The sequence below is a fragment of the Buteo buteo genome, chromosome 10, assembly GCF_964188355.1.
Source record: "Buteo buteo chromosome 10, bButBut1.hap1.1, whole genome shotgun sequence".
Lineage (NCBI taxonomy): Eukaryota > Metazoa > Chordata > Aves > Accipitriformes > Accipitridae > Buteo > Buteo buteo.
The window spans coordinates 28,789,537-28,816,602 of record NC_134180.1 but is presented as its reverse complement, the minus strand read 5'-3'; the positions used below and the strand labels follow the sequence as shown (position 1 = coordinate 28,816,602).

At 39.9% G+C, this 27,066-nt stretch overlaps 1 protein-coding gene across 10 annotated transcripts in view; it reads right to left on the bottom strand.

The window, feature by feature from the left end:
* Window positions 1-19,146: 19,146 nt before the first annotated feature.
* The window catches only part of TTLL7 (tubulin tyrosine ligase like 7), an 87,724-nt gene continuing 79,804 nt past the window's right edge, over window positions 19,147-27,066 (bottom strand). For all 10 annotated transcript variants that reach the window (XR_012652073.1, XM_075039131.1, XM_075039130.1 and 7 more), the window contains one exon: window positions 19,147-26,882. Coding sequence is in view for 7 of the 10 variants with exons in the window: in XM_075039132.1 (XP_074895233.1) it covers window positions 26,762-26,882 (121 nt within the window). In the remaining 3 variants the exon portion in view is untranslated. The remainder of the gene's footprint in view (window positions 26,883-27,066) is intronic.

Sequence of the window (27,066 nt, the reverse complement as noted above, 5' to 3'; positions counted from 1 at the left end):
GGGTTGCCTAGTGTTTGTGAAAGGTTCATCCTTGCTTAGAGAGGAAGAGTATAGAGAAGACACGCATTCCACGGGATTGCTGCAGCACAGCCATAGATTCAGTCATGTAGGTGCTGAAGTAAAACAGCCAGGGTCATGTACAGAAGATAAGAATCTCCAACCAGGAATCTCCAACAGATGAAAACAAACATATGATCACTACAGAAAACTAAAGCAATCTGAAAGGTACCCTACAAGTGTGTCTCTACTTGCTAGCAGCAAAACCTCCCTATGGCTGCATCTTTCTTTGGATTAATTCACCAATTAGTTCAAACAGATCTCAACTTGACTTCTTCCTGCCTTGCAAAATTTTTCCCTGTACTGTTACCCTGCTAAAATGAGTGGTATCGTGTTGCACCACAATTTCAGAGGAGCAAAGTCTGTCCTAGGACAAGATCTTCTGGTTCAGAGTTGGCAGAAGTGCAGACCACCAAATTCTGCTGCAGCAGTGCTGTTCTGGGGTAGTGATGGCCCTTGCCTTGAGAACTGATCGACAGCTGTACCTCATCTCCGCTACAGAGGAAGCCCAAACCAAGGGATGAACAAGATACTTGCTGTTCAATCTCACACAGATTAAAGAAGCAGGCCAATTCTATTGGGAGGGAGCAAAATATTCTCTATGTTACTACTACAGTTAGTACAATGAGAGCTTAGATTTCACATTAACAATTATGATCTGAAACAAAAAACAAAGGACGTGCAGTATCACCCTCCATACTGCACATGCAGGAATTGTGAAGAGAAGGGAAAATCCAGTCTGCATTGCTGGGGAAAGTTATAAAAAATTCAGAAGTATTTAATAATTTACACAGTTGGACCACTGACCTTAAAAGTTGTGTTAAAAAATTAAGAACCTCAAAGAAAAGTTATTGAAAAATACAGACCGTACTTAAAAGATATTATTAGTTCCCCAAAATTATTAAATATCACTGAATTTAATAATAAATTACATATGAACACAACTACCTGTGTCAGTAAATATGATAAGATCTGAGAACTTCAGAGCACAGCTATGCAGCATCAAGCTGAGGCAGTGAGTGAGCGTGACACCTACAGAAAAAGCCTAGCTGAGGCACTAACAACTGTCATCTGTGCTCAGCTGCTGTCTGGCATAATACCGAGGACATTTGCAGCCTGGCAAAATATTTATTGTGAAACTCATCTGAATTTAGATTTCATTATAAATGAGACAACAACCCTTTTCTCCATCATACCTCATGTATGAAAAATTATCTCTAAATGTTGGATTCTTCCCCTCCATCTTATTAGTCCTAATCTAGTCACCACACAGGCCAAAGTAAAACAGGACTTGAACAGTGATTTAAGAAACATGGGTATGATCTGAAACCCAGTATAAACAAGGATGTGTTTGTTAACTGTCACTAACATGGCATTCAGTGGAGTGTTAACATCCTACCTGAACAAAACTCAAGATGCAATTAAAAGTGAAGAAGACATTCTTCACATCTTACTAAAACTATTATACAAATTTATTGGTACAGAATATCTGTATTTTGGTTGGTTGGCCAGTGAGTAATCCCTAGATATACACTCTGTAAAGCACTTCATGATTCACTGCGAAGAAATAAGCTCTGGACTATTATTTTACTGTACATACTGCAAAGATAACAAGCCCTTCACTTGAGAGGAATACCTTTTCGGGTTTCAGTTAAAAAAAAAAAAAAAAAAAAGAAAGCAGTGTTAACCTGCATGCGTGAGAAGTGCATCTTTGATTGTCAAGTGCTGAAATATCTTGCTCAATTTGCCTTGACTCAGGAAGTGCTCTCTGATCTCAAAATTGTTGATGCTAAAAAAAGAGCATTGTCTTAAAAGAGCAAAGCAGACAGTACTATAAAAATAATGAGCTGGGAAGACTCTTAAGCCTTTTACATAATAGAACCTCTCACTACACTGAGGAAGATTCCCTGAAGGCCCAGTGTAGCTCTTTTATTTTGGCTTAAACAGGCAAACACCATAGCATCAATTAAAGAGGCCACTTATTTACTAAGCATTCAAAGTCTACAGCAGTTAAGAGGATTAATTGTCTTCATGCATATAAAATTTAAACATAAGAGATTAAAGACAAACCAACCTGATCACATACAACTAACTTCAATTAACCTATCTCCACTCCCTAAGCATTTTTGTTAGTAAGCACAGATCACTGTTCCCAATTCAGATCCTGAACGGGCCACCAGTTTTCTCCATATGAACTGTGAGAGACGGAGCATTGTCAGAAGAGAGCTTCCGAAGGAAAAAAAATTACAACTCTTGGAAAAAACTGTAAGGCAGCAGCTGCAATAGTATGCCAGCTGAACCACAGTGAAAACATATGTGGAGACATTCAGAGCCACCTTCAGAAACTACTAGCATTTGAGCACCCAAACACTGGAAGCAACTTTACTGTAGCCTGAAATTTGAAAACCACTCTGCTAATGATAGGACAGGAAACCATCCAATGTTACAAGCTATGACTGCTCCATTCATTTCAACAGAGTTCCTGTGTTGAAGCAATTTACATCTATTACATCGAACATCCCAAAATGGGGACTAGAGGCACTTTACCCTTATGTAATTAAATTAATGCCAGTCTCGAGCTTCAGCTCTGCCTGGTTAGGAACGCATGTTCTTTCCAACCTTCACTGCACAGGAGACCGCCAGGGAAGAGCTGCAGCAGTAGTAAGGCTTGAATAGTACACACTTGTTAGTATCGGTTTTCAGTATTAAAATCAAGTCCAGGTCTTCTTAGGGAGGCCTTTTTCACAACAAATTACTATCTTTAAATCTTCCTGTGCTGTACTACTTGCAACCATTGCTATGGACAAGAGCTGGGAGAGTGGGGGAGGGAGGAAAGGTTGTTAAAGACTGTCAGTGTTGTAACCATGGGATCTATTTACCCAGACTGTACAGGATTTGGCCATAACAATTACAAGAAATTTCACTGAAGCATAAGAACAACCCTTTTTTCCTGTAATAGCAATTGAACACTGGAACACATTGCCCAGAAAGACTGCAGTGTCTCCATCCTTCAAGATGTTCAAAACCCGGCTGGACACAGCTTCGAACAACCTGCTCTAGCTGACCCTGCTCCAAGCAGAAAGGTTGCACTAGGTGATCTCCAGAGGTCCCTGCCTACCCCAACTTCTCTGTGATTCTGCGACAACAGTTAAAATAGTGGCACCCACTGCTTCTGATCTCCATGAACATGCCTCAGTCACCAAGCAGAACAACAGTAACACAAAAACCCCTCTCCACAAAGGCAGAACCTCTGTAACTCATCCATAGTATGGAAGTTTCCATGCTACCCAGCTTCTGATACTGCTGATGCCTTCTGATTTCAAGCCACAACACATCTTCAAACAGCCCCCCTGAAGTATCATAATGCAAGTCCCACATTCAACACAAGATGTCATGGTTGGGTTTTTTTGGTTTTGTTTTTGTTTTTTAACAGAAGTAGATACCACTGACAGCTGTCACACTGTGTGCCTTCCCAGAGAACAGCAGGCAAATTACATGACAATTAAGTAACAGAGTCACATAGCAAAACTAAACCTAGTATCTCTAGTTTTCCTGATTAATAGTTCACTAGAAGCAGTCTTGAGGTAACACTAGTTTTAACCAATAGCTTCATTTGCAAAAGTGTCTATTCAGACAGATATTTTTCCTACTCTTACTCCTGCTAGTCATGTGCACATATTCACCCCAGCCAACTGCACAGGACTGAATTTTACTCCTTCTTCTGAACTGCCAGCAGAATTATTGACTAATTTCATTAATTTCCAACCCATTACACCTGTGCAAGCCCATGGGCTCTTCATAGATGCAAGCAGTATCAGAATTTGGCCTGATGAATCTTTACTGCTGGTGGTGGCACACAAAGAACATCACACAGAAACTGTGCAGAATGCCAGTTCAGAAGAGTACACCTGGCTGTCACACCTCCTCTCCCCTGGAGCCAGGCTCTTCCTGCTGCACACCCTTCCTACCAACAGGCCACCTAACTCCAGGTACCTGGAAGAATCCATGGCTCTAGATTAGGAACACTATTTATTTTTTTAAATCAAGTTAGATTAAAATATCTCTTCTAAATAACTATTTATTAGAGCCGGACCATATCTCTTCCTCATCTAGGTAGCTGCTCCAGCATCTGGTCTCAAGTGTCCCTTTCTGGCCATAGGAACAAATAGTTCATTTGTAAAAAATAACAGAGTTTCAATGTAAGAAACTGTATGTATGCTCTGCCACAACATTTTATAGCCAGCCAGCTGACTGCATGATTTCCGGGCATCTAAATTTTGGATGTAGAAAGATAACAGTGAATCTAATTGGGGACAGATGGGCCATGGCACATTTCAACAGTTTCTCAGTGATTGTAACCTTTCTGCTAATAAATAAATGCAGAAAACCTGTGAAGGTTCTTTAAAATAAAAGTGGTTATATATCCAGCAGAATACAGACTGAAGGTGGTGGAGCAGCCTGTGTACATCTTGCCTGTTATCTCCTTAAATGTTCAGGTATGAACAGTGTGTTTCTTGCCCCATTTTCAGGGGAACAAGATGACCCATTGTCTGAAGGCACTGCCTGCATGTCCTTACCTCCCTCAGCTTTTATCTATTCTAGAAATCTTCCCTTTATGTTTCCTTCCTGAAGGTCCCTTCAGTATCCACAGCAATGAAACACAAGGCTTAACTTTGTTGCAAAATACTGCATGTGGTAACATCTTTAAGTGCTGTTAACAGGATTCTAGAATCAGGGAACTGGTTTATTGTTTGTGGGGGTTTTTTAAATGTAGAGCTTCACCAATGTAGCAAACAGTTCACAAAAATATAAACAGTACTCAATCACAGTAACTCTCTCTTTTTCCTATTTGCAAGCTGAATACATTTGATGTAAATACCACTATCAGAGTGAAAAATCAGGACCCAGGACCTAAAAAAAAAAAAAAAAAAAAAAAAAAAATTAAAAATCAAGTCTTCATTTTTTTTCCCAATTGAAACTCAATCATGGAGGTAAGGTATTGTGTTACATTAACTACCTCAAAATGTACATCAAAATTAAGACAGGAATATAAGAAATTGTCATGTGATAATTACACAGGCAAAAATCCAATTATTCATTTGATAACATCTTTCCCAAGCAACTATGTATTTAGTCAGAAACAATCTGACAGTAGATGTTGAACAGTGAAGGTCTCTCACAGTCATGTTACATGAAATGCAGGCCAGTTGCGAAAGCTGGGCATTCATCAAGCAAAATCAGCTGGTTTTGAATAAAGATCCAAACAGAAACAGTAGATTAAACCAAAACTAAGTTATGTGGAAATTTGCCAGTTTAGTGCACCTCCGCAGCTGGCTTAGCGAAGCCATTTCACCCTTGGCTGAAATGCCTGCATGGTCCCAAGCAGCACAAGGCAGTATCTGAACACCTTCCAATCTTCACCATGCAACACTGACATGATGAAGGTGCTTGATACTCTGTTTTAGGAGTGGAGAAGAGAGGTGCAGAGAAATGAAGGGCTTTATCCACAAGAGCAACTTGCATAGCTAATGCTGGGCTGTGAAACTCCCACGCACCAGGCACTGGGTGCTCGGTGCAACGCCAGCACCAGTGGGAAGCTCGCAGCAGCTAGAGGCAAGACACAGAGGAAAAAGGCCCAGCTCTTGGGCCCAGCTGCCCAAGTGACTGATCCAGTCTACAGTTACCTGTTAACCACCTGCTAAAAGTAGAGAGCTAAGCTCCATTGTCCACCTGCAAAAGCCCACCACTGCTTTATATAAAAAACTTACTCCTAAAACAACAACAAAAAAAATCTAAATACCTCACAACCTTGAATAAACATTCAAACCATCAAGATGAAGCACAAATCTAAACCCCAGTCCATCAAAATATTGGTAACTATGAGGTGTTTCTTTCCTGTTGAGAATACTCTGCTTGATATAAGTAATATTCATAATGAGAAAAGACACTTCATCTAAAGCTCAGTATCTAGGATATTAACCTAAGACACCAGAGACCCAAATTTAAATTCATACTGCAAAGTAAAAAAAACAAAACCAGAATTTTTCTCACTCTGGGCAAGCGTTCTGATCAGAACATCTCAGCACACCATACGTTCTCTGCTCTTGGTTTCAGCTGCTTCGTGCATAAGCAGCATTCAGCTGCTGTAAGCTCAGAAAGTGCCTCTGCAATTCAGCTTCGCCTATCACCTTGCAGAGCTCTGGCTTCAAGTGAAGGCTTCAAATAAATGGTTGGCTACGAGGTATTCATAACTGGTTATTGAGGTTTAACCCCAGCCGGTAACTAAGCACCATGCAGCCATTCACTCACTCCTCCCCACCCAGTGGGATGGGGGAGAGAATTGGGGAAAAAAAGCAAAACTCGTGGGTTGAGATAAGAACAGCTTAATAGGACAGAAAGGAAGGAACTAATAATGATGATAATAACAATAATAAAATGACAGTAATAATTAAAGGATTGGAATATACAAAACAAGTGATATGCAATGCAATTGCTCACCACTTGCTGACTGATGCCCAATTAGTTCCCACACAGCGATCCCCCCCAGGCCAACTCCCCCCAGTTTATATACTGGGGATGACATCACATGGTATGGAATATTCTTTTGGCCAGTTTGGGTCAGCTGTCCTGGCTGTGTCCCCTCCCAACTTCTTGTGCCCCTCCAGCCTTCTTGCTGGCTGGGCATGAGAAGCTAAAAAGTCCTTGACTTGGCGTAAACACTGCTCAGCAACAACTGAAAACATCCCTGTGTTATCAAGATTCTTCTCATACTGAATCCAAAACATAACACTATACCAGCTACCAGAAAGAAAATTAACTCTATCCCAGCCAAAACCAGAACACATGCGTACAATTTGTACATAGACACACCATTGCACTTCAAGGGTGTGTTTCACTTGACAATACTTTTGGCATTTTCGGTATTTACGCAGTTATGGTTCACAAAGAGAATATGATGTTCCATGGAATTCATGGGAAAGCACTGTCTTGCTGATCAAATTCTGTATAAAACAGGTCCATTCTAATTGTGTAATACTTTTTGTAAAGAGAAAACTGGCTGCATCGAAGAGGGTTATAAGCAGAAGAAAAGCTCTTGTCCATAATGCGACATGTGCCACTTAAATAACAAAGACCGGTTTTTTTAACCTTGTATTTCACATTTGCTAGACTGGCAGAACCACTTTAACCTAGAAGTCTTTGTGTACAATCTTAATTTCTTGTCTGTCCTCTTTTGTTTTTATCTTACATTTTATGTGTATACAGCTGCTATATAAAGAACCTTAGCCTGAACAGAACTAAAATCACCGAGAAATCCTCTCTGAAAAAGAAATCACTGCATTATAGGATTAGTCTGTTGAAAAATGTTTTTTTTAAAGCTGCAAAGAAAGTAAAAACTGACCATGTGTAAAGTCAAGTTTAGCTGCTGCATTCATGAAAAAGACAGACTGGTTTGTGTCATCAAAGAAGAGATGATTAGTTTCTCAGTCCCAGAGTGTCATTTCACAAATCTTTGATAACCTCATCAGGTAAGATATCTTAAGTCAGTTCACATTTCAAAGAAAAAGCCCTAAATAATTGCCTTACTAAAAAAGTAATAAGGATTATAAAAACTAGAAAGCTATGATTTTATCAAAACAAACATTAACAACATTTTGGAAAGAAATTCTAGGTGTTCTTGTTTATTTTAAAGCACCATTTTTCATGTACCCATTTAACACTACATTGCAGTTTTGCAAATGTCAAAAATCCCAAGTCAGCTTTTCTTTCTAAACCTTTGCTTCCTTTAAGTTTGGATACAAGTTCAGATCCAACTCCCACGTAGCAGTACATGATACAATTTTTTAAATTTTGTAGGACACAAATTTATGGCAAATGACACAGTAGCCACATGTATTGCAATGTTGATTACCTAAACCTCAGTTATCCAAAATTCCTGCTAGCTGAAATAAGGTTGTATGCTGCTGTATCTAACTATCAGGGGAACTTATTTAACATGATTAACTGAAACCCTGATCCACTGAATTCATGTTCCCTCTGACATTTGGATTATTAAAGCTATAACTACTCTGAAAAAGAAAAGGCTAAAATGAGCTAAGAGGCAAAGACTATTCTAATGACTATTATTTTAAAAAGAACACCAGGTGCTTACCCAGGCAAGTAGAAGACAGAGTCCCCCACTTTGAATGGCCTACGGTGTACTCTGACACAATGCTCAAAGGCACAGAAAGGCCTGAGACGAAAGAGTACAAGAGTTGCAGTAATATGATTACACGGTTGCATAGTTAAGGAATGTGAAAATCTTGATGGTTCAGTTGCAAGTCTGCTGGTCATTTTGTGTGTGTAATTATTATTGATTTACTTCTGATAGAATCTCAGAGAAAGCATGGAAAAAAAGATTTGAATAAGAAGATACAGATGTAAATGCAGATTTTAAGTGGTATTTTCACTTGGCATTAATTATTTTAATGGTATTTCTAATTCTATTTTCTAAGATACAATTATTATTTTTTTCTTCTTGACTTCAAATTATCATTTACTCTGCTTTAGCAAAATAAAGCGATTGAGTGTGGAATGGGCACTGAAGGCAAAGACTCAATAAAAGAGCAGCATGCTTTTCAATCTGGCCTTTTAAAACATCCACTATCAGAGGGCTTTAGAGGTTTAAGGGATTAGATAGCATGACACATCTGTCAGATTATTATGTAAGAAAACTCTCCTGCTGTTTTCTGTGGATAGAATGTCTGCTGTGGAATATTTAAAATAGTTTTAAAAACAAAACCACACAAAATAGGCAGTATTTCAGTTGCTTCAAAGTGTTTTTTCATGGGAAAAAAATGATAACTTATTTTTACTGGCCTGAAAACAAGTTATATTTAGCGCTCTGACCGCAGGCTTGTATCTGAATATGGATTAGCAGAATACACATGCTTTTACTGTTCACAACAGAGATTATGCAAAAATATCAGGATTTGTAGGTTGGCCTAACTTAGCTATAATTTACAGAGCCAGGAATCACCGACAGCATGCAAAGAATAGCAATGAAATATGAAATGATAATTCATGTTACATTTCAGTTATATGCTTAAAAGCATTTTAAATGACTGCTGATCTTAGTAAGTTTTCCTGCATAAAACAAAAGCCAAAATAATTTCATGAAAAATACCTAATACCATCCTGCTGCTCACATGCTTTGTTTCAGTAACACAGCTACATCTTGTCAGTGATGTGGCAGCAGTATCCACATCCTGCTGCTGAGGGCACTGCAGAGCAACGACCGATCTCCAAATTCACATTACACATGGCTGGAAAGCTGCAGCTTCATTAAAATTATTACAAGAAGCGTAAGTGTGAAGCCATCATCCACCATCAGTTGGATACTACAGATTTAAACAATTATTTTAAGTAATGTATTGGTCAATTCTGATCTTAAGTTCTGCAATTCTCATGCCCCTGCTGTGCTCTTTTAGACATCTCACCCTTATAGCAGGGGGCCAGATGATGTAGGGCTGTTTAGCTGGTAATATCTACAACACCGTGTTACACAAACAAATCACAGAAGCAAACACAGCAAGAATTGAAGTTTCTCCCATTCTAATAATTTCTCTCTCTTAGCAGTTGAAATCTACCTTTGCCAGAAATTCCATTACCAACTGCACAAAGCATTTTAGGCTCTGTTTTGCATAGACAGAGGAGCAGAAAATAGTTGTCAATAGATGGAAACTAGAAAGAGGCAGACTAAAAATTAGCAAAGATCTGTAACACCACTATAGATCTGGATCACTAAAAAATATGGTCAAAATATGGAGGAACAGACAGCAGATTTTTTTTAAATAAGTGTGGTGGGGGAGGGGGGGTGTATATATAAAGTTTCTCCCAAACCTGACCTTCATAGGAGCACATAGGAGGACCATGAAACGTATTCCCTGTTCAAGAATCTAACTGGTTTTTTATGCTGACACTATCACAGTTTGAAGCAACAGGGCTCCAGTCTCAAGCACTAGCCCATTAGTATCAAAGGGTGCAGGTTAAAGCAAGAAACTTCTGTGCAGCTGCAGTGTATATTAGGGCACTTCGTGAGCAAACAAAGCTCTCAGCGCAGACACGCTCATTTGCTTACCACTTCAGAAACATCATCCACCTGCACAATGGCCCTCATTTTTTAAAGTTTTCCCTACTATCAGTGAGTGGGAACCTAAAGGCAGCATGTTCTCAGCCACACAAACTAATTTCATGAAAAGTTCCCAGAACTTTTGGTCTAGGACTGGTAGTTTCACTGTTTGCATTCCTGCAAACCAGAGCATCATGAGTGGAAGGTTTCCACCGATAAAAGAACGGAGCAGCAACAGTCATGAAAATTACACACCTTGCTCTAAATAAGAATGGTTCGATAACAACATTGCAGATTATACTGACCAACATATAACTTGTTAGTAAAGGATAAGCACCTTTTGTTCACAGGCATTATACAAACTTAGTCTGGAAACATTGAGTCATATTTTGTCTCTGTTTGTACCGCTGGCATTCACGATGAGGTCAGTTTAATTCACAGTTATAAGTTTACACAATTTTATAGTTAAAATACCATTCCTGATTTGATTGTGTACAGTGTACGTACACGGACAACTACTATAGTGAGTCAAAAGAACAGTCAGTTCAACAATTCAACATTTTTTACCAAAAATAATTTCTAGGAAACACCCTTTTTTTTGGTCTAGAACTATGTATGAAAATGCAGATTCAGAAATCCATGATGGCCTCTCATTTAAATGCCTCTTGTGCAAATGCTCCTCCCTCAGCTGGGTTTGCTAGCCTGGCTGTGTAACTCAAGAGCCTGGGTATCTCCTGGTATTTTGCAAGACCCCATACTTTTGAAACATGAGTTTCAGAAATGCTCTATTTTAATCTCAGATGTGAAGCATCCAGAGTCCTAAGTCTTGAACACTTAGGCAGCGTCAGAATTATTAGTCTATGCTTCTTTCAAATGCTTCAAAGTCTGAATGTATTTGGAAAAAGGATGATGTCTTGGCTAGTAGTCAGAAAAACATACTTTTATTGAACAATCTATTCTTCCAGAATTCTGGTTTTAAATATTTTGAGCAAAATTCATGTGTGTACATGCATGTAGATCTGTAAATATATACACATTTTGTCTTATTTACATGCAGTCCTTACCATTTAGACTTTAGGCAGCTTAGGCAGACATCTCTTCTAGTGGGACCAAAACCAGGTTCAATCCAATGCTTATGCACAGCTGGCAAAGAGATGTGAGAGTAGCTCTTCAGGGGCAGAGTCAGCCTGGCACACACAGGGTCACTCTCTGTGCATGGAGGTCTCAGATGAAGAGCTACTTATTCCAACAGACACAACACAACAAACAAACATGGGCTCAAAGCCTCCAGCACAGCCAAACCTTGCTGTATCTTTGCTTAGCTCTCCAGAGCCCAACATATTCTCACTCCCACACCGAGCATCTATCAGAGCTACCCTTTTGTTCTTTGCAGGGAACTTTCACAGAATACTGAACTCTGAAATTAACAGGGTTTTATTTTTAAGTAAAAGTAAATAGGGGCACATACATTCAAAAATCCAGGCTAAAGAAGAACATAATTTTCTTTCCGGAGAACCACACACCTAGCACTTCCTGGCTCCAGCAAGTCTTTCATGTGAGGTTTCTAACTATTAAAAACATACTATCATTTGTGTTGCCTCTGGCCACATTTAGATTCAAACTCATTCCCATTTTACATACATCTCATGTTTCATTTCTTTTACTATGCATCATCCACATTCCTAATAAACATAATGGGATGCTGGTTTTCCTACAGCAATTCATCAGCATCTCCATTTTTCCTGTTTTCCTGCTCTCTGACCCCCTCCATCTTTCCACGGGCCTGAACATGTCATTCAGCTGACATTTTGTTGGACCCCCTTAAGTGAATCCTACTAACGCCATTTGGACTAACAGATCTTTTCAAGAGTCTTTGCAGAGTTTGGGACTTGCCTCAGGGCATCTGTGCTGTTGAGCCCTGCACGGGCACTGGCACAAGCTGCGCATCAGACCTCCAGCACCATCACCGCCCGAGGGCTCCAGTTCACAGTATGTCCTCCCAAACACAGGTCTACTGTGTGCAGTCAGTGTTACTGTAGTGAAGAAACATCTATTATTGGGACATTGGAAACGACTGGGAAGTTTACAGCACTTAGTTTCTACTGGCTTAGCAGAAAAATAGCTGCAACAAACGTGGATCTGTTTTATTTCAACCTCTGGACTACACAGGACATAAAACAAGGAGAAAGGAGACAAACCATTCGTCCTCTCTTGTGTACAAGAGGGAGGAGAAAACTGACCTTCTCGGCCTGGCACAGGACAGACTTTGCTGCTCATCTCCCCTTTTCCCTTGCCTGCTGCGGTAAGAGCTACCCTTGTTTCAGCCTATATAGATCGTAGGATCTAGTGCTGCTCTAAACGAGGTCACAAGACCATGCCCCCAACACCTTTATGCCAGCTAAGGACCACAAGGTATGGTAATATATAAACAATGTAAACAACCAATTTGCTAATAACCAATCCCAAATTTAAGTTACGAGAAATGAGACAGGTAGATTTTGGACACTGCAGGTAAGTACTTGTCTGAAAAAAACTTGTGCATTACAAATCCCTTGTTCTTTTATTTTGAGAATCACTTATCTTGAGGCTTGCTTTAAAAAAAAAATCAGTTACTAAGTTAAGATGGACATAATATTTTAGGAAAGAGACTTCAAAGAACTTCCGCATGCTTACCTAAATAAGTACCTTGACATAACTGAGTGCATTTATTAGCTTTGGGGCTAAAAGAATTATTCAGCAGAATGAAACTGAATGTAAAATAAAACAGTCTCTACACACTCAGGATGGTGACAATCATTAATACTAAAAAAATGCATGTTTCTAGGCCTATAAGATTCAAGTCAATCAAAAATATAGCTTATATCATGCCAAAGTATTTAAGACAACTAAAACTATTAAGTACATTTTAATGACTTTAGCCAAAGAAAATTCATGAATGCAAAGTCTGCTGTCCAAAAAAGTTTCTAACAGGAAAAAAAGCAGCAATGTTTCAGCAAATGTATAAACATGTATCCTAAATGCAATCGTAATGAATGAGGAAACATATTGTACATAAACATCTGAAAGACAAAAATACAATCCATAAAACATGCATCATCAATATCCATAAACCTAACTAATAATTGCACCACATCCATCGCATTCAGAGGCAGGTAAAATATAGACTCTAAAACAGAGGACAATATGTTCCTGCTTACAATGTAAAATGGCCACTTGCCTTAAGCACGTACAGTGTGCCTATGTTGCTCTCTTTTGGTGAATGTGCAGTACTGACAGAAATTTCTCTGCGCAACAATTCCAGCCCTTAAAAAATATTTATTCAGCTCTAATTCCACACAAATAACCCTTGTATTCTTACAAATAACCCTTAGCTTCTGATTTTAAATACTTTTAAAAAGCTGGTTATTTTTTCATCATCATTTTAGCTAAGAAATGGCTAACAATGCAAAAAGTTAGCTGCTTTTGTCCTAGCTCCTTCATCAGGCTTAAGACTTATATGCCACGTTACTTTACCAAAGTGATCAATACCATATCTACATGCACAAAAGCATTAATCAAAAATATGCACGTTGAAAGGGAAGAATAATTTTGGAAAAAAGATTATGATAAGTTGTTTTGGTTTTTTCATATGGCAATGGCAGCCATACTTTACTACTCTTGAGGCTAAGGCAGGTAAAGCAAAGACCAGCAAACAGTAAAGCATCCGCTGAAAATTTCAGTGTAAATACAGTTATTTGTGCATAGTGGCAGAATAAACAGGATATGACAATTAAAACAAACTGATCCATTCACTTCCTGCTCTAGCTCATTGAGAGAACCCCATCACTGTTCCCACAAAAGAGACCTAATACAGCATCCTAACACAGTCCTTCCCACTTTGTATTATACTCTCCTGCATCTCGCCCTCAGTGGGCCTTCCTACCCTCACAAACCACCCAGTTTAAATTCTTCCTTACCTGACACCTTCTCACCAGTGATATCTCTACATCCTTGTTTTCCTCAGCTGTTGTCCTATTTTGTCTCCTCTGTGTTAGCCTGTTTGCGTGTGCATCTGTTGTGCTATAAAAATGTTTAATAATAATCCCTGTCCTTTCCACCTGGGCTGCACAGAACTGCAGTAATAATGTTTATAACCAGTTCCATGTGGTAGTTATACAGGGCCAAGTAACCTTCAGGCTATTTCATATTCAGGGCAAATAATCTAAATTAAAGAGATTAATCCTTAGGGTACACATGGGCTTACAGGTACTAAAGGAGGGCAAATACTTTTCTCCATTTATTTTTGTGAATAAGTCTAATCAACAAAGGACAATCTTCTTAAAATAAGCACCTAAAATAAAGCATTCAAAGCTACATGTGTAAAACTAAATAAGAATTATTCCTCATTAACATAGGAGAACACTTAACAGTTCTCTTGGATTTCAGTGGCACAAAATGAAATGCTCAGCACCTTTAAATCCTTTCTCTGTTATTGAGATGTATTAATATGTTTTTAGCATATAATTTTAGCCACCACAGTTTGAAAGCTTTGTCCTCCCCTTTCCATGAACAACAAATAAACACATAGATTTTGCATAAGCATAAAAAAGTAGCTACTGAAGAACTTACTGATATTTAGAAAAATCTTATCTTTTAATATCTTTCAAAAAGCTGTTTATCTTGCATCAATCCAGATGTAGCCACCTAATCTGTAAATCAAAGCAAATCACAGCAGGAAGCGAGAGAGTTAAAGATGTTCAGAACCTCTCATCTGATTTAAAACTTCCCTAAAAATCTGTAAGGGAATTTGTGTAGCTAAATTGCTGCAACCATACACAGAAGAGAGTAATAGCAGGAGAATTGTTGTAACCATGCCATTTGATTAGTATTCCCACTACAGCTGCTGTCCCAGGAGTAACTAAAAGTTATACTTAATGTAGCTATCCTGATGAGTGAAATTTTAAACTAATTATTACATATAAATAGTAAAGAGAGAGCTCGACAGAGCCATACTTCAGTCAACAGTTCTGCCAGAGTCATAAATGGTAAGAACATAAATTGAGTAATTCATAAACAGCACCACACCTCCGGAGCAGAAATTTAGCTATTTTAACTAACTGCCCTAATGTGTACCTTTGCAACACACAACAAAAATCAAAACAATAGTGTATTTCAGGGGAAAGGATATCAGATGAGCTGTAATAGTGGAAACTGATATCAAGAGCACCAGAATGAAAATCTGACAATATGAAAAATTGAGGTTATAACATTATAAAACACAAGAGATGATCACAGAGTAATTATCACAGTGCAAAAAACAATTTTAAAATAAGACCTAACTATTGCTTATTTAAAGTATAATCTGCATTAAATAAAAACAAAAAAAATCACTTACTGATAATTCAAGTTTGCATTAGATATAAAACAAGCACATCTAATGTGAAACTTAAAATTGGCCCCAAATCAATAGATGTGAAGACTTATGGGAGGACCCCAAGAAACAGCCTGCTGCAGCTCTTCTCAGCCCCCCTCCTCCTGAGAGTGGTTTCAGAACTCTGTCCTGGAGCATCAGTCTGTCCACGAGGATGCAGCCACAGGACCACATCTTGGATAGCAAAATGTACAGAGGAAACGTTCTACTCAACCCTAGCATCAGACCGCTACTACTTCAGAGAGTACCTCAAGGGCAAAAAGCAAGGAGGAGATACCTGGGCTCAGCACAAGGACAAACCTCGTGGATCACAGCTGAAGTGTTTGGTATCTACACTCACTGCTCATACCCTTTCACTGGGTACCCTTCCAATTTGCTATACAGCCATAATTCTTTGCTTCTCACTTGAATACTGCCTGCCAGCACCTCAAGGGGGGTTGTGCAATCACTTTGAGTCAGGCAGAAGACAGTGCTGCTCTAAAGGAAAAGTATATGAATCCCCACAAACTGACTGCAGAACAAATACTTTTAGCTTTCTGCTACCCTCAGATATAGATTGTCATTTGTGAGACCAACTACAACACAAGCAAGCACGTTTTAAAACTGCACTGCAACATGTAAAAGCTCGGTCTTTCAAACACTTGACACAAGTTTAGGTCTAATGCTTGCTAACATGGGAAGAGTCACAGTGACATCTGCACATCCCGCCTCGAGTTTGTAAAATCACTTATTCCAAGGAATACCACCCACTGCTGCATCTCTCTGGAAACCAGCCCTAACAAACTGCAAAGCAATTTTCTACTCAACACTACTAATTGTCTCTTGATCCCCTGGAAGGACCACCCCATACAGCTCAGCATCCCACCCCTCTTCCATTTTTGCCACCCTGCAAGCCAGCTCTAGAGAGCAGGAGAGAAGCTGCCGCAGCCTGGAGACCAAGGTGAAGGGAAATCTAAGGCTCCGTTCACTCTTTCAGGTTGGAGTTCTCTGCAGCTGGCAGGATGCAGCCTGTAACATCCATCACCATTCACAGTTCAGACAGGTTAATACGCTGTTGCTGATCTGAACTACAACTTAACAATTTCCGTTACAGTTGAGCCCAAACATGAACAGAAGGCAGAAATTTGCTGGTTACAGTCCCTCGACACAGCTGATATATCTGAGAGCAACTTCCTACTACTGAGGTTTTATTAAGGGTCACACAGATTATTTAGCTTTTTAATTTACAGCTTACAGAATAAATGCAAGGTTAAATACCAAATCCCAATAACCCATAATAAGTGGGGAAAAAATATCCTGAAATACTGAGCTTTAAAAAGTCAATTAAAAATATAAATAAATAAATAGCCAATCACTGGTTTTGCAATTATTTTAACTTTGATCTTTAAAATCAGCAATAGGATATAAGTCAACTTGCAACAGAAATCAAATCATTTTTTACAGTTGATAAACACTCAAGTTTACTTGTTAATTAGATCTTTTCGGGATTTTTTTTTCCGCTTTCAATTTTAACAGAGGAAAAGTTTAAGCTTTTAATAACAAAATGGAGCAGCATTATATAATTCTTTTACTTGATGTTCTTAATTGCAATTACTGGTTTAAACTAGAGAACTCCTTTGGGGGGAGCTTAAGAAGAGTTTGGGTTTTCTTCCTTAACTACAGCAGTAATTAGAAAATACTTGGCTTTTCTATACCTCTGATAATCTGCCTTTTTTCTCTTCCAAACAACTGCGAATTTCCCATATTGCTAAGATTACATGCATTAGGTTTGCAAGTTAATCCCCAAATTATCTGTGACATACTTAGTTCATACAAGTTACACGTTAATGACATTTTGGGCTCCTGAGTAACCCTAATGTTTTATGTTGCAGTATAAAAAGATACTAAAAATGTAATTTTCACGTTATACCACACAACTCAAAATATGTAGGAAAAGCAAACCGCTTTTAAAAATGAGTAAACTCAAGGATGCCACCCTTGATTTGTATTTTTGTATGTGACAATTGGCTTGATCCTGAAAGCATTTTTTACTAAGTGCCATTCACTGTGTTTCAAAAAGAAGCCCTCATATTAGCAACTACTCAGCCTGAGAAATATTACAACCCAGTGGAGCCTGACTGAACTCGATTCAAAGCATAAGGTTTTCCAGAAACCATCACGACAGATTTCCTTGCAACCTGCCAGCCTAATACTGATAGCTTAAACTGATTCACTCCTGCTGCCCAAGCCCATCTCCTCAGCAGCTTGTCTGTCCACAGGTCTCACCACCTCCCAGAGCTCCCATGAAGGGACAGTGGGGCAGGTGCAGAGCACGGCTGGGTTTGCTTTTGGTTACCTGTGAGGGCAGAGACCACCAACCCTGAAGGGCTTGGTGCATGCCTAATTGTTTCATAGTTCCTGTAGATGAATGCTTCTCAGACTACTGTCTGACAATATCTGATTGCACAAATGCTGCTGGCCCTTATATTCCACCTGCTAAAATAATGTGAGATTTTAAAAAAAAAAAAAAAAAAAAAAATACTTACTTGATATTAATTTGTAGAAAAGTACTGTTATTTTAAGAATTGCTCCTCTGTTAAGTAGGGTTAGGGATGTTTGCATCATTTGATTAAAAAGAAAGTGTCCACAGGAATTAAAGCTTCCAGGAGAACTTTTTCCCAGTAACCAATAATTACCAGTACAAAAAGGCTAGGGTAATTATTGCTAGACTGCTCTCTCACTTGACCTTGGCAACAAGAAAAAGTTAAGTTGGGAAGAATTTCCCTTCCTTCTTCCCCAGTGATTTTGCAGAAAACTGTAATAATAATAATAATAATAATAATAATAATAATAATAAAGAAAAATCATCATCAGTAGTGCTGAAGTAATTCCTTTAATGCCATGGCACCACAAAACCTTAGTCCTTTGTGCTGAAGGGCTTGAGGTTGGAAATTGATTATTTCGCTGGCGCTTTGAACAAGCATATCCTGCAGACTCAGACAGCCCTCCCTTCTTGGAAAGGAAAATTATTTTTTATAATTTCCCATGCAGACTTACAGAATCAAAGTACAAATGAAGCCCAGCATTAGAGGGATGGGAGGAAGGGGACTTCCTGCAGATGACAAACTCTGCCTGACACAGGCCCTGCTATAAGAATCTTTGCTATTGGAAATGCTGCTTACCGCATGCGGTGTAACTGGTGACATTACTGACATCTGCTAAGGACTGGAGGTGAGACAGAACATTGCATAGGCACTATGACAGCATGCAATCTGCAGTACATTGGTGCTTTGTCGTACAGCTCAGTTGCTTTCAGATTTCCACATACGGTTCCCAGAACTAGAAATAATCTCAACACTCAGTCGTCTAAGACCAACACAACCAACCTGTGAAACCATTTCTCCCCACAGAATAGCAAAACTTGGGATTAAATTTTATAGGGCTACGGACACAAGAAGGGAGCACTGCTAGACTCCAACTACTATACTATATTGAAGAGTGATGGTTCACCAGTAGATGTGCAATGAAAGCAAAGTTACATCTGAAAGGTATGATGTTTTCTTTAAAAAGAATGAAACACAATAACACAACACAGGGAAGTACAATTTATTGTTGATTAAATAATTACAGTAGAGTGTTATACTTCCTGCTGAGGCTCTGCAAGCCAAACTGCAACTCAGGTGAGATACAAATTCCCGAATAACAAAAATGCTGACATAATATGCATATTAGTGTTACTGGATGTTGTTATTGTTGTTGATACAAAGAAAAGATATACAATTGTCCGCCTAGAATTGTAGAACAGGTTATACAGCAGCCAACTAAAACAAAAGCATATACCAATTTTATTTACTTGACTTGACTGTGTTGTTGCAGCCTGTACAGGAGAAAAAAAATTACTGTGAAATAGACCCCATCATTCCAAAAGCTTGACTGAGAGCCAAGCTTCTTCCCAACATGCGTGTTTCTCAAGTAAGAGTAGCCATCCGATTACTACAGCTTTCTAATCCCAGGTAGGTTTTCTATTATTACTAATAATACCTGTATTTGTGTACTTGAAAGAAGATATATAACAGGCAGAAATGTTACAAAGTCTATTAATTGGACAGTATTCAGGCAACTCAAACATGTTTTTTATAAAAAGAGTTGTATTCAAACACAGGTAAGAACGTATACTGGGATAGTTTGAACACTGATTCATATTAGATGATAATTTGTATTTCTATTAAAGCTTTTTCCTCAAACCCAGATTTGTTAACATTTAGAAGTTATAAGACATACAAAGCTTACTGTTCCCTCCACCTGAGCAGGCTGGGGGTGAGGGGAAGGAAGGGAAGAAAAACTGCAAACTTTCACAGTTCAGAAAGAACAGTCTGCGTTAGCAGTGCCCTCCTCTACCACAGCAAACAGCCATGATGCTCTGACAGCTGTAACGATGTGTGCGAGCAAGGTACCAACAGCCTGTAAGCTATCAAGTATAAAACTACTGCGCTGTACACTGCTTTTCCAAAAAAATTCTCTCGCTACCTATGTTCCTATTATTGACCAACTGTGACCAGTACCATCATACTCAGTGGCACACCTGTGGAGCAAAGCATTTAGCTTCTCAGTATGTCAAAACGCATGTCAAGGCTGAAAGAAGTTAGGGAGCAGTCTGTGGTTCACGTCCCGTGCTTCAAAACAAAACCAGAGGATGTGGTGACAGGAGAGGAACACACACTCTGAAACCACTGCAAACAAAAACAATGGTATGCACAAACTCTACTCTTGGCCTGCAACATAATGAAGTTTAGTGCACCCTGAGTATAACCCAACCACACAGCTGTAGGCAATCATGCTGATTAATCTGGCAAATCATCCCACAAATGAAGTAAATTAAAGATTGGAAAGATGCTGTCAGGTCCAGCTTACCAGTGCTGGTAGAAATTATTTTAAGTGCCAGAGGAACTTATTTTTCACTATGGCACTAAGCTTTCTCAATTGTTTCTCGCTGCATAATATATTAAACCAAAGCAACCAACAACGATGTGACTAAACTTAAACCGCCCTACAGCATATTTGTCTAGTACTATTTCATTTTGATGCAGCTACTTTATTCATTCTCTGAATCAGAATAAAAGAAATCAGATCGCTTGAATCCTAATCAATTGTGAAAAAAGCTCACTCCCATGAACAGCACAAACCCTGCACGGGGAGGGAAGAGGCTGTATGCCCAATGACCTTACTCAGCAGAATGCCTGCTATCATCTAATAGGGCTGAATGGGAAAGGGTAGCTGGGCTGGAAGGAAGTGCAACTCTTCCAAGCCTGACATAGCTCTGAGATTGCTGACTATTTACCAACATGGTCAGTTACCAAAAATATGTCTACACTGCACAACGCCCCCTACTTCATTAGGTACCAGAGAAAGTACAGATCTCCACACAGGACAACGTTCCCTACTTCTCATTAGCAACGTTTAGTTGCTTGAGTAATTTACTGCCTTTGTAAGGGATATTGTGTATCGGTTATTTTACCAAACAAACACTTGTACTAATGAAATCTGCAGCTGTATGTGGCCCACAAGTCTCTCGGAGCAAGCAATGTCAGAGCCGCAAGGAAGCGACTTCAGCAAGAGCCAAGACCATTCAGCACTCAGCAGAGAGGTGCCGACATGCAAGGGCTGCTTGGGGCGCAGCTGCACACTCCTGGAAACACATACTGAGTTCTCATCTCTGTCTATTCGTGTGCCAGATGCACCATTGCTGAGTATTACTGAGTCCACTTGTGTGTCACTCAGAGCTGTATTTCTCTTTGCAAAGTAAATTAATCCCATCCCTCTTGTGCAATGACAACCAGAGTGCTTCTGATACTGAAGTCAGATCAAGAAATCTGTGCACTACATAGAAGTCTGCAATACAGTTACTGCATGACATTTTTTTTATCTTGAAATGGAAAGCTTTTATTTAGAAAATAGGGTCCTCTGTGTCCTTCTGAGAAGCTTCTAAGAGAGACAGTGGACTGTGGGGAATTGTGGCGGGAATGACTGAGTGGGTCAGATGACACTATGACACTCAGTTAAAAATCATACATAGCATTAAATGAAACAGATTTTTGTTCTGCTACAACAGAGCAAATCATTTCCACAATGATGGGCACAAGGAAAACCTTTAATGTGAAACCTACACCAGGATAATGCATTTTCCCACCAGATGTCTTGAATTCTCATACCCTTTTTGGGCTCCACCCCACTTCATGCCTGACACCCTCAGCCTTCGAAGCCAGTGCTCTGCAGTGAGTGAACTGCCTATGCTGCCAAACCTATGCAGCAGCACGCTGTGCGATGATGCTCAGCAAAACTGTGTGACAACAGCCGTGAGCAGAGATTTGGTGAGGGCACAGCAGGAAAGGCAGGTATGGGTCACTTCCCTCCGCTCTTCTACCCTTCACAATGCTGCTGATAACTCCTGACAGGGGCAGGCACACAGGGTGACCAACTGACGGACTGCTGTGGAGTCACCTGAGCCAGCATGGCATACCGAGTAGATTCTGGGCATCCGTGTCAGCCAGGTACAGGATCCATTTGGCTCTATGGCACTACGAGCAGGCAGACCTGTTCAGAGGGCACTTAAGAGCCATACATCGCATTTTTTTACTGTATTATTTTATAGTATGAGTAATAACATCTGTAGTGAAAGGAGGGAAGTTCTAAGTTCAGTATTGAGTTCTCCTTAGTACATAAATGTGGCCTTTTGTTTTAAAAGAAGAAATGAGGATATATTAAAAAAAAAAACAAACAAGAATGCATGTCTTGCTCCCCTACAAGCAGAATCTTCTCCTGTTCCATATATGTAAATGGTAAAATTACCCGATTTCCTTAAGAGTCCTAAAGTGCTACAGGTATTTACACACCAACAAAGACTCTTCTACGTTAACAAGCAATTTCAACAACGTAGGGAATGGCACAGAGGTGGCTGGCAAAGAACAAAGAACACAGATGCAGAATAACTAATGCATGGGAATTTTACCACGTACAGAAAAAATTACAAGTGTTTTTAGCAAATACTGGAGCGAAAGATTTTCTAATAAGTATGCCGTTTAACAGCAAATTATTTTCTCCTAAAAATGGGAATAAATGCAACAGCTTCGAGCTAACTGTTTTAACACTGCATGCAAAGCTAACTTGCAAATATTCACATTTGCTAACACCTAAATTAGATGTTATAACTGTCAATGCAATTCAGTCTTTTCACTTGAACATAGAGGGAAAGTCAAAGACTGCAAAATTATGGTTTTATATTTAAAAGTGAATTTGTTCTAGAGCTCCTAGCCCAGCTAAGGAACCATTCAGATGTAATTTTAAAAGCTGATGAATTTGTTTACTTTCCTGTACAGACAATCGACAATTAAGAGACTAATTTTCCCATAATGAGGACAAGACATTCCTTTCTAGACAGGACATTAACCCAAGGCTGAGGTCTACCAAACAGGTATCCTTATGAGGTATTTCAAGTAATGTTTCCTGCAACATTACTTTGGCAAAGCAGTGCTTTGAAAATCGTTATTTTCCTTGCTCTTTGGACCATAAATAAAGCACAAAGTCTTTGTAAGGTTTCCTAACTGGCACTTCTGAGCCCACCCCTACAGCTGCTCACCCTGCCCTCGCACCAGCACAGTACGAGAACCGGGGCGCGGCGCAGTGAACCTGCGTCCACATTGGCGACGGTCATGCCAGAGCAAGCTCCTTCTCTCTGAACACCTACCCACCACGCCAGCTTGCCGTAACTGCACCGCTATGAACGAGAGCTTATTTCAAGACAGCAGATACGGGGGAGAGGCATCTTTTACGGCCATTACGGTTACCCACAGCCCCGCGTCTTGCGCTCTCGTGCTACCCAAGGAGCCGTGGAAAGAAGCTGCCGCCACACCAGCGAAGCACAGGAACCGAACCACCCCGCAGCCTCGCCGCCGCTACCTGCTGCTGCCTCCTCACGGGCCTCCCTCGGAGCGGGGACGCGGGACCGGCGGCGGCCCGGGCGGTGGAGGGAAGGGAGCGGGCCCGGCTCGGCACCGGACGCCCGGCTCGGCACCGGGCGCCCGGCTCTCCCGGAGCTGTCGAGCCGCGCTCCCGCCACCGGGCGGCAGGAAGGCCAGGCGACGCCGGGCTGGCGGGACGGCCCTGCCCGCGCTGCCGGCCTGCTCTAAACAAAATAATTTTAACAGCCGTGTAGGGGAAAACAACGCCCTCCAGCAGAGGGCAATACTTCTGACCAAACGCCAGTGGGTTTCCGCAGGCGCAGTTACTGACAGAACTCAGCGAGGGACCCGCACCGCTCCTCAGCGCCCGTCGCGAGGACGCCCCTTCCCTCAGCGCCCCTCCGCGCCCGCCGCCGGCGGGATCCGGTGCGCTCGCGCTCCCGCTCCCGCCGCGTTTCGTCCGCCGGGACGTACGGAGCGCCTCACGTCTGGATCAGAGGGGCTTTGTTTTTCAAGTTACTAACGTTATCGTACACCGTTACAAAACGCGTGACCGTCTTTTATTCGCGCCTTAAATGGGTGAAGGACAACCTCTGGTAAAAAATGTATCCCTGTTCTTTTCCTTCTAATTACAGCCCTCACCGAGCTTGGAAATATGCTCGAGACCCAGTCGTACCATGGGAGGCATCGAGGAGGTCGGTCTCGCCTCCGCATTTGATTAATCTGTGGCTTCCCGAGCAAAGGTTTGATGGCGGGGCCAAGGCGAGGGCTCAGCACGTCTGCTGGGCATCAGGCTGCAGGTTCAGCCACAGGGGCACCTGCAAGAGCCCAAGGCCAGAACTAATTACTATTTAAAGGCTCATTTACTCCGACCGCTCATCTGACTGCGAAGGAAATGCTGCTGTTGTGCAGAAGGGTGGCAGTAAACGCTTCCACCTACCGCGCTATCTGGAGTCGGAGGGTACATGCAGCCCACGATCCACCCGCTGACCATACACGCTGGTTCTGAGGAGCTGGCAGGGAAGTGCAGCGTTACGTTTATTGAAAGTGTCGATTCACACATTGTTAGGAACACTATACCGCTTGAGGAAAGGTTATTAGAAATATGAATATATTAAGTAACGTCAGACGTAAACCAACAACCTGGTCCACTTTTGTACATGCTAAATGTATTATTATTTTTTTTCTAGATCTGTCTATACCGCATAGGTATGGTTAGTAGCCCCCTTTCTGCTGGCTGAGTGTTCTGTACAGATTGACCTGTCCCAGCACTGGCTTCTGACAATAGAGATAATAACATAGTTTAAAAGAAGGAAAAAAAAAAAGGGGGGGGGGGTGTCATGTGGACTTACTATCCTAAGGTTCTCTTTGAGTCTGGCAAGCTAAGCTGGAAGCTGGTTTTATCCTTATGGCCAAAAGCAGAGTAGAATGGAAGCCTCCCCCAAGAAGAGAGAATTTACAGCTTTTATTAGGTCTTACAGACAACCATAGTATGCTTTATCAGTAGTCACTGTATGGACCAAAAGAGATACACAATTAATGTGAACATACTACATTACTAAACTAGTATTACCACAAAAATGAAAAGACTTTACCAGACCAGAAGACTGCTTAAATCTGGCTAATCTCAAGAGGTTTTTTCAATTGTTTACAAATAGTCTCATTATCATATATCCTGCAGTTCTAGAGCTGAGGCACTACAGCACAGGCATCAAAAATCTCACCCAAATTCCCAATTTTATATATGCTATGACTAAAATTTAAAAAAAACATTTCCAGACAAGTTCCACCTCAAATCTCTTAAGTCTCTTAAATTTGTCTTAAATCTTTGGATATCAAAAACATCTCACATACTTGCTCCTGAGGATAATTAGCCCCAAAATTATTTTTTTAAGTATACCTGAAATGTATTAATCATTCACAAACATGTTTCAGGGTTACATGATTGGTAAGTAAACAAGTCTTTGGTAAATAACAACTACTCTGTTCTTCACTCAGTTAAAAAACTTAATCTATTTTTAAATCTAGATAAACTGATTTTTTAATAATTATTTCTATAATGAATAAGGCTCATATGGCACAATGCTGAGTAGGATGAATGGTTGTATGTAGCAAAACCTGAATGACGTTTTCAGGTTACAAATCCTGTTAACACTAAGTGCCCGCTCTGGCTCGTTTTCTTTTTTGTGCCCTTCAGCCAGGCCCAGGAAGCTGAATCTGAATGAGAGCTTTCTAATGAATTAGATTTCCAACATTTTAAAGTGTCAGCAATCTAGTAAATACTGTCCATTGCAAGGATACATTCTACAGTAGGTACTGGACTGTATGCTAAAAACTACAACAAACCAATTAGTTTAAGGTTGAAATAATACATTATAGCTGCGGTATTTCCTAAAAATGTCTGCTTTACTACTTATGCAGTAAAACAGAAAAACTATGCACTATGCATGCTTCTGTGAGTTGGAGATGACTGCTTGCTCCCAAAGGAAACCTAAAGGCACAGGACATAAGTAATGTGAATGAAAATCTCGTAACAAACACCGGCTTCCATTTTATTACAAGAATCCAAACAGAAACTGAATGCCTAAACTGATATTTTTACTGTTTGTGTACTAGATGCCTTCACTTTGGCTAAAAGATACTATACCATGTCCTTTAAGAAAAATAGAAACATTAAATTGATCTTGTAGTTTCAGAGGAGAAATAAAAAGATGCCTGCTTTAGGTTTGGCTTACAGAGTTTTGGGGATTATTTGAAACATGTCCAAGAAATGATTAGATTATTTTCAATGACTGTTAAAGTTTTACTCTTCTACCACAGTTTTTTAATCATCTGCCTTGTTAAAGGATCAATTACATTTAAGACAATAAATAGTATACTTTACAATAAATAATATTCAAGTCAAAGTATTGTACTTACAAAATAATGTAACACTGTAATAGGATCTTCAAGATCAATTCCAGTTTATATATTCTGCAGCAAAAATAACATTTCTAGTAGGAAGGAATTACTTATAAACCTAGCAAGATCTACACATTCACATGTGTGTGTAAACAACTTAACAAGGTTTATTATGTTTCCAGAAAAGCTATGCTTTTACAGTAGGTTTTCTTCTAAATGTTATCATAATATGGTAGTAAATATATAACAGCGCTTATATTTAGCTCCATCACAAATTTTAATTTGAAAAAAAAAAAAAACCACAAAAAAGGAGTGCCATTATTTACAAAGAACAGCAACTTTCCTTTTGCTTCACAAGTGACTATATCTGTGTGTGAACAAAATGTTAGGGCGAGGCATTCCAGATGAACTGCAGCTAAGGTTGGACGAGGATGATTTCATAAGGAACAGTGAAGGTCCTGGCAATAAATACCTACAAAGGATATGAAAAATATAGCAGAGTTTACAGGCAAAGTGACATTCAAGAGCAAAAGAATTAGTTGTTCATGCGCCATACCTTACAATCGTTGTGTGCAAGAAATTATGTACAATAAGTACTATTTATAAAATTTACAGGGCATTAGGCTCTAGCTAACTCAGGAAACAGATCTGAACTC